The 9,243-nt window shown below is 35.9% G+C and overlaps 1 protein-coding gene across 1 annotated transcript in view; it reads right to left on the bottom strand.

Moving 5' to 3' along the window:
• Positions 1-1,893: 1,893 nt before the first annotated feature.
• Positions 1,894-9,243, bottom strand: part of LOC122788701 (myosin heavy chain, skeletal muscle-like) — a 58,285-nt gene continuing 50,935 nt past the window's right edge. The window contains exon 8 of the mRNA XM_044055594.1: positions 1,894-2,028. Coding sequence (XP_043911529.1) covers positions 1,894-2,028 — 135 coding nt within the window. The remainder of the gene's footprint in view (positions 2,029-9,243) is intronic.

Raw genomic sequence — 9,243 nt, 5'->3', positions numbered from 1 at the left:
ATTGTCATCACACATTGTACAGTTTTAACTATATGCGAGTACTTGTATGAATGTGTAGTTTTTTTTCTATATTTTAGGTGAGTACAGCTTTAATATGGCTAGGTTTTACTGATTGGTTGAATTACCCATGTGATTTGTATAAAATAGATGGCTGCATATGGATTAATTATAGACACTGATGAAGGGTTCATCCCAAAAGCTTTGTGTTTTATATGGCTTTAAATACAATATTTGACAGCTGAGATCTAGTGTTTGCTTTCTCTTTTCGTGTTGCTGTGTTTCACTGCTGATCTCATTCTTTTGGCCCTGTTCCTTTGGATTGTTCTCTTTAAATTCTAGCATAACCCATACCCTAATATTTTATTGCTCATTTATTTTATTATTTTAGCTGCAAATTGTATGCAAACTCTTGGTTGCAGTCTGCCACACAATGCTGGAAAATATTTATAGCAAAGACACAAATCAAATACTCAAAACAGGCCGACCATGGAATTATATCTGCTCAGTACATGATTAACCACCTTTTTTCAAACACCTTTATTGCATTATCACTTGTGACATAGGAAAATTTACATGCCTATAAAAGTAATCAAATTATATTAATATAACAAACATTATAAACTTAACTCACACTGAAATTCTCCCAACTATTAGAAAAATAAAGTTCCCAATTTCCACTACTTGTAAAGTAGCTACAACAAAAAAAACCCTAACATTTTCAGCTGCTTTAATTGCTGCATAGCTGAACATTTCCTAGGTTCACACTAGGCAAGCAATCCAGTAGACCATTAAGACCCGAGCCATCATACATCCTGTTATTTGTTCCTTCTATCAGTAAGTTCAAAAGAGAACAGCATGTGGGTGAATTTGCAGCTCTCCATCCACTCATCAAAATGTATTTTAATAAGGGTTACAGAGATACCTGTTCAACTTGGAGTAGGATCTTATTCCAGAAGTAGGGGATATTTTGGGAGAGATGTATACTCTGCAAACAGGTTCTGTTAATATTAAAATATAATACAAAAAGAGCAGCTTCACCTGTAAACTTGACAGGTGTATTAAGTAAATCCCGTATTATCATGGATTTGCACGCTGTCTGTTAGTTTGTGAAATCAATAAAAATATATATATATGCAATATATACAACTATATGTATATGTAAAGCACATTTTCTTCCTCATTGAAAAACTTCATCAGACACCAAATACACTTTACTGATTCCTTTTATACAATGAAATTCTGAATGTCAGCATCATGTGATTGCCAAGCCTCCCTGATGCCCCCATCTTGGTTAAAAGTAGCATATTCATTTTTCTAAAATCTTTGAAGTTTAAAAACAGCTAATACAATAAATACAATACAATAAATATAATACATATAAAAATAATTTCATTAAATATTCTATTGTTCTAATGCATTCAATTTTAATACACTTGAAATAGAAACACATTCATTCAATCCCAGCCAATTTTTAGCATTTAAATTTCAACTGTGAATACAGTTCAATCTTTTCAAGGCTATCTTTTCACCACTATCTGATCCAGGGATTTGGAGTTGTCAAAGCTGAGGAACAGCTGTGCATATTTCTTGTCTGTGGAAATGTGTGACGATAGGAGTCTAGTTATATGTTATATATATATATGTATATTACTGATTAATTTAAATTTTGAATACATTATTATGTATTCAGATGTCAAGTTGGTAGGTAAGGTCTTATTAGACCACTATACAAAGAATCTATTGATTGGACATTGCATGACTGGCGTATACTATAAATAGTGCTAGGTGCTCTGTTGGTGGTTCCTTACTTTTTCTATTTTGTGTGCTCCACTGAAGAAGGTTGCACCGAAACCGGTTTGGAGCCTGGGGTATTTTTATATCCCGATGTGATTTCTATAGCTTAATAAAGCCTTTTGGAACAAATTTTGCTGGCCGTTGTGTTGCTTCATAGTTTGGTTGGCCATGCAAAGCTTTGCGTGAGAGGTTTGGTGTGGATTTTACGATAGGAGGCACTGCCAATGCAGCTAGCTGGAATTTTGTAAATAATTATATGTCATTTCTGAATATCAAACTGATTTATACAAGATGCTTGTGTTAAAAATGTATTACAACTATATGTCGTATTTATATCAAACTGATTTGTACAGATATTTTTGCTGAAAAAGTATTTGTAAAGTGCTTGTGTTTGAAAAGTATCCACAGTGTGTTCTACTGGAGTGAACAGACATGTACATGCACTATTGTAACTGTTTAAATGTATATGTTTTAACAGAGGAAATGAGAAGGTTAACCTCAGTCCATCAAACTTTAAAAACTATCTGAAATTAAATCACTTTATGGGCTAGGCCATAAAGATGCTATTTGACAGGTTCCAATTCAGCCAAAAACACCAAGTCTACTAGGAAGCTTTCTATATTGTCTTTGGGGTGAACTAACTACTACTCTGGAAATGTAGAGGCATTAAATTGTTTTATGACTTCCAGCATATGCTATAGATCTGGGTAAAAGCCCTTGTGTGTGTAGTTTTACTGGAAGGTGCTAAATCCTGCCAGCTTCCAGCAATGGGGGGCTGCATGGGAACTAGAAGTCAGATGACCAAAAGTGATGTAATTCTGCAAGCTATCACAGAAGTAATAGTTTAGATATTATTTTGAGAAGTCTCTTAGTGAGACTGGGCATTCTGTAATCTGTCTTGGGCCCGACAACAAGAAGGACTATTCACCACATCATCTGCCTTGCTCTATTAAATAAGTAGAGATACATATTGTTTTTCTTTATTTGTCTGAACCTGTCCTTCGATTTTATTTTAAATATTTCCTGTGATTTGAACTCTGATGTCACTGTGAATATATACTTATTATTTCCTTGTTCTTTTATTATTTATTATTAAATATATTTAAACCTTTCATTGTGGCTGATCTTTGTAGATATATTTACATTTTGATAGTACTTGCATATTTATTTGGTGACACTGTGTGGGCCACTCATAATAGCCTTGTTCTTGGTCAAACTACCATTTGTATTAATATGAATTTCACTCAGTATATTGGGTACCCTTGGAAGTGCCTTAAGATGGCTGGCAGGAGTATCTTGTGGCAGTCATAACTGCCTTATAGTCTGTGCAGAAAGGGGCATAGCTAGTAAACCTGTACCAGCCTTTCCCAGGTGTGTGTGTGTGTGTGTGTGTGTGTGTGTGTGTGTGTGTGTGTGTGTATGTGTGTGTGTAAATTGAACCTTCAAGACTGTGTGTCTCAGCTACTTGCCAGGGACACAAAACACTGTCTTGGCTTGGATACTCAGCTAAGATCTCAACTCTATAACTGTGCCAGTGGGGAGTCTTATTGGGGATCTGTAGAAAGAGGTAGAAACCATCCCCAGACTGACTGTGTTCCCTGTGTGCTCTTAAGGGAAATTGTGTTTGATTGTGCTTGATGCAGGGAGCGGCATCTGGAGATATTGTGTGTGTACCTGTTATCCTCTCAGTGAACATCTCCCACTGCTGTCAGTTTTGAGGATTGAGGCTCCTTGATTATCAGCCCAGAGGTAGGGCATCACATGGAGTTATGAAATTTATTTGGAAAAAAGGAGGTAAAGAAGATATAAGGAACTGAATATCAATAGTGCAAATAATGTGGATTATGAGATATTTATGAAAGTAATAGGAAAGACACTGGAAAGTGATGTGAATAAATTTTTGGAAGAAAAGGAAAATGGAGTCAAGAATTTTTAATGATGATAATAAGGGAAATAGTGGATATTATAATAAATAGAAATTCAGACCTTAAATTTTGACAGGTGATGTAAAACATTCAGTAACATACAATATTACATTTTATGGGAAATTTTAAAATAATATAAGTGAAAAAATTAATAAGAATTATTGCTTCTATTTATGGAAAGGATAAAGTACGATTACTAATAAATGGTTGGTTAAATGAAGAAATAGATATAAGATGTGGAATAGCAAGTAGTATTTTATTTGCAATAATTATGAATGCCACTGTGAATGAAATAAAGTTTACATTAAAAGCAGCAGAATATAGCAAAAGAGAAGGACTCCAAATACCAGTAATGTTTTCCTGTGCAGATGATATAGTGTAATGACTAAAATTGAAGAGTAGATGGGGATAGCTATTAAGCAACTTAGTTAATAGTTAAATGTTGTTGATCAAAGTATAAATAAGGATAAAAGTAAAGATTTAGGAATAATAAGGAAAATAAGAGGGATTCCATTTAACAGAAAGGAATTGAAATTTTAGGAACAAAAATTGGTAGTGATCAGCATAGAATGTTACAATGGCAGAATATGATACAAAAACATGAAATATATTTTTGTTTTGGAGAGCATATAAGTTGGCATATTTAAAAAATATATTAATTCTGTTCTATTAAGAAAATAGTTTCCATATTTATATCATGTATACCCTTTAAACCGTTTATAATTTCATTTTTACATATTTTCCCATAATCTATTTACCTTTTCACAATTCAAAAAAGTTCTGCTGTTTTGACCTTACCAGAGTGATTATAAATTCTTTCTTCTCTTTTTTTGTATAACATATTCACTTTTAGTGGTAATATCCTTATTGTTAATTGGTCTGAAATACTCTTCACAACTGTAACACAATGTGCTACTCCAAATCTTCCGATAACACAAATGAATCAATTTCAGATCTAAGTGCCCTCTTCTCTGACTACTGACTTTTGCTCCACATGGTTAATTTACTACATTTTATCACTTCCTGTATTTTTTATGTTTCCCTTTCTTTTTATAGTTCCCCCTTAAATCACAATTAAAATCATTCCTGTAGCCAAGCCCCCCCTTCCCCCTTAACACCATAGTGTAAATAGAGACTGTGCTACCTAAAACTAGTGTAAATAGAGACTGTGCTACCTAAAACTGAAAAGCTAGAGACAAATTACAATCTTAGTCCAGTTTACTGACACTTTGTATAGACTAACCAACTAATCCAAAACTTTAATTAAGAAAATAACTAACTAAAAAAAAACTGACTAACAAAAAGATCTACCACTAGATATCTACCAGAATAAATATTAATAAATATACTAGACATCTACCAGAATAAATATTAATAAATATACAACTCTTAATAAAGATCGCTTTCATAACAGATAAATACTTCATCAGGTGTGTGTGTCACAAACAAATCATAATGAGTGAACATGTGTATAGATATACAACTGAAAACCTAAGTAGGATGAAAACATAAAAATAATTGCTAAGCTGGAAATACTGTGATAAATGCTAAAAATGTTTACAGTGTGGTATTAAGGGGGAAGAGGGACTTGACCAAAGGAATGATTTTAATGCTTTTATTGCACTTAACAGAACCACTCTCTGTAACTACTCCCTTGCTCCAAACAACCTGATTATATATAAATAATGAATGTTTTTGATGTTTTTCATTATACTTACTAGAATTGCTTGTTTGTGTGTTTTAATAAAGGATATTCCATTTTTAATTCAACAGTGGACTACCTACTATTTTCTATTTGATTATTTTGTAGTACGTATTTTACAGTTCACCCAGACTCTGATACACTCTGCTGTGAAGGAAATGTTGGTTTGCTTTTTATTTGTTGCATTTTGTATTACTTTATTGCCTTTTTCTATTTTGAATACTGTGATTTGTTTTCTTTACCTTGTGTTTTACTTGCATTCTGCTTTTAACTGCATATTAAAATTTGAAAAGAGACCACAGCTCTGACTCTTGTGAGTCAGGCAGAAATTATAACAGGTCAATTAAAGACTCACACATAAGATAGAAGAGGTCAGTTAAGGTTAATCATCTGTGAACTGAGGGGGTGGAGCTAGAGACTAAACCTTCTATTTAAGGGGTAAAATAAAACATTTCAGAGCTTTACTAGAAAGGCTCACCCAGACTCTGCTACACTTTGCTGTGAGGGGAAAGGTTAGTTTGCTTTTTATTTGTTGTATTTTGTATTACTTTATTGCCTTTTTCTATTTTGAAAACTGTGATTTGTTTTCTTTACCTTGTGTTTTACTTGTATTCTGCTTTTAACTGCATATTAAAACTTGAAAAGAGACCACAGCTTTGTATCTTGTGAGTCGGGCAGAAATAATTTTTCCACCCTCCCACCCAGTTACTATTGTGTTCTTAAACACCATTGTCTTTCTAGTTGCCAGCCCCTTATGCTAATGTGACCATATATCTCATTTCCTCTCTGCTTTTACTGGCTTGTGTGAGCAAGCACAAAATTATCATTTTCTGAAATCACTCGCCTTCAACTATTTAAATGTATAGGCCATCCAATTGTATTCCATAGTACCAGAATACAAAAGTGACCACCCCTTTCAATCTATCTTGCTGTTTTAAAATACTGGCTCTCCACTAAAACTTAACTTTTTAAAACGGTTAAACTTAAGTTACCTACTTTCATGTCTAATTCCTCTAGTGCACACTGCAGTGTTTAGGATAAACCATTTTTTCATCTTACCTTTAAGCATCTATTGCAAGACCACCAGTTATTGGGGAGCCCACATTCTCCCTCTCAGTAGTCATCTTGGGATTAGTGCTTCTGTTTTCTCCTGGTGAGAGAAGGATTGCAGTTACATTATTTCCTGGAGACTGCTGATCACCAGAAAGCTTAATAACTGCTTTATAGATGACAGCTTGAAATCTGTGCATATATTCTGCTCCTGCTGGGAGTAGGAGCAGAGTGCATTGATTCCTGACTCTTTCTGGTTGGAGTCCCTGTGACTAGCACTTGCTCTAAAACCTGCTGGAAAGCACTAGGAAGCCTTAAACTGATACAAGCACTCAACTCTCCTTGTTAATAAGAAGAAATTGATCGTAGGCACTAAACAGCCTACAATTGCAAAGTACCTTGCCAAGGTAAGGGGGAAAAAGCACCTAACCAGGCATGTCCAAGAGTCAGCTTCTTGTGATTTCTCCTGTCCACCTGGTGAATCTGGGCATACTGAGGAAATGCAACAATTGCCTCGTACACAGACAACCCTGTCCTCCTACCACCCAACACTACAACCTGCAAGAGATGCACTTACATAGCCAAACTGGAAGCAAAGCTCTCTCCAGCCAAGATTGTGCTAGACAACCAAGAGGAGAAGGTTAAAACTCACACTACACCTCAAGCAACACATAGCCCTTCAAAACCCTCACCACCAACACCCACACATAGCAACGCTAAACCCACATACGCAGAAGCCCTTAACATTAACCTGCCCAAGCAACAAGGACCTCTGAAGCTGAAAAGCAAACAAACACCAGTCACAAACAAAGTATCACATAGCTCACAACACCAGTGTGCCACCCAACAACAGTCCCTAATGCAAGACAATGTACCCAACACTTTAGTCATAGGTGACTCTATAGTCAGGCACACTGATGTCCCACTCACCAGGCTGAACAAGGAGAAAATTACAGTCAGCTGCCTGTCGGGTGCCAGGATCCACCACATAATGCATGCACTCAAGTCACTCCACAACAAGTACAAATACAACTCTGTCATTGTCCATGTTGGAGTGAATGACTTGAGATGTACCTCCCTGGACTACATGAAAAGAGACATGGAAGAGCTCTCGGATCATGTGACCCAGACAGGTATGACCCTAGACCTGAGTAGCATCCTGCCTTCACACAGAATGATTCCACAGTATATGGACAAAATTATTGACTTCAACAATTGGCTAAGCTTTTGGAGTCATTCAAAGGGGATCCAGTATCTGTCTGCCTGGGACAACATGATCGACAAACCACGATGCTTTGCCAGAGATGGTCTGCACCTGTCGCCCCTGGGATTCAGGTTACTGGCTAAGGCTCTTGCCACCCCTTAGTGCCTTTTTTAGGCAAGGCTCAAAGGACAAAACCACCACCGTAACAGGTGCAAGTATGCAAAATCTGAAGGCAATGCTACTCAGTGCTAGAAGTCTAAACCTCAAAATGCGCTCTCTTGAGGCACTCCTAAAAATGGAGAACATTGATATCTGTGCAGTAACTGAGACCTGGTTCAAGGCTCCAAAGAGCACCCCTGCAATACCAGGCTACAACTCTTACCACACTTTTCGGCCACCAAACCAAGACCGAAACACTAATGGTGGAGGAGTGTCCATAGTCACCAAGGATATTCACACCTCCAGGCTAGTTGCTCAACACAATGCATCTGAAATTCTCCAGGTTCAACTAACACTAGGTAAGACTGCAATCCAAATTGTAGCTTGCTGCAGATCCCCCACCATGCCCCGAGATTCTCACTACACCTTTCTAAACATACTAGAAAATATTAAGATACAACCAAACACCCTAATACTAGGTGATTTCAACTACCCTGCCAGTAACTAGGAAAAAGAGAGACTGGAAAAGGAATACACTGGGGAACAATGGGAAGACAAATATATGTCATCCAAGGATGGAACAAAGTCTACATGATTCAGGATTTTTGCTTGGAAGTGTTTGCATACGTATTTTTATACCTCAAGCAGATTTCAAAGAATTTTTCCTCAGGCATAAGTTGGAGGTGTGATGAGAAATTAAGAAAGAGGAGAATGGGAACCTATGTTTTGGGAGTGCAATAAGTTGGCAGATTTTAAAAATTCCCTAAAGAATGCTCTGTCAGAAATATTGGATGAACAAATGGCTGTAACTAAGGAAATTATTGTTTTGAGATGGGACATAAGATTTGAATTTCCTATACATAGTAAGGCCTTGTTTAGTTTAATTCTGTTGGCTGCCAAAAAACAATTACTAGAAAATGGAGATCAAAGTCTTAACTAACTGTATTTAAAGTACTGACTATTGTAAAAGAGATAAAAAATCTTTAGAAAAGGGAAGGAGAGAATAATATTCAGGAGGAGGAGTGAAGTTTAAGAGAAAGCAGGAATTTAGTAATATATAAAAAGTTGGACTGATAGCTATAAAGCAAGAAAACATGATGTATAATGTATGTAAATGGGAAAAATGTTAACATGGTTTTGTTTTCTTTTCTTGCAATCCATGTTTGCCAATGTCATGACTGTTAATTAATAAAAGTGTTTGCAACTACAAAAAGGCTATTGCACTTTGATGACAGTGGAAGGCAATGGGTTGTGTAAAGGTCGATGGAAAAAAATCATTCCCCTTTGTTATTGTCATTCAAAGTTTTAAGACAGGCAGGTCCATAAAAGAAAGCAAAGTGGAATCTCTGTGTTACTTTAGGTGGATGTGGGACTATTACCTTATCAATGAAGAAAACTGTAAAAGCATA

This window comes from Protopterus annectens, chromosome 14.part0 (assembly GCF_019279795.1).
Source record: "Protopterus annectens isolate FY-2018-M chromosome 14.part0, PAN1.0, whole genome shotgun sequence".
NCBI classification, from domain to species: Eukaryota; Metazoa; Chordata; order Ceratodontiformes; family Protopteridae; genus Protopterus; species Protopterus annectens.
This window is presented reverse-complemented; position numbering and strand designations above follow the sequence as displayed.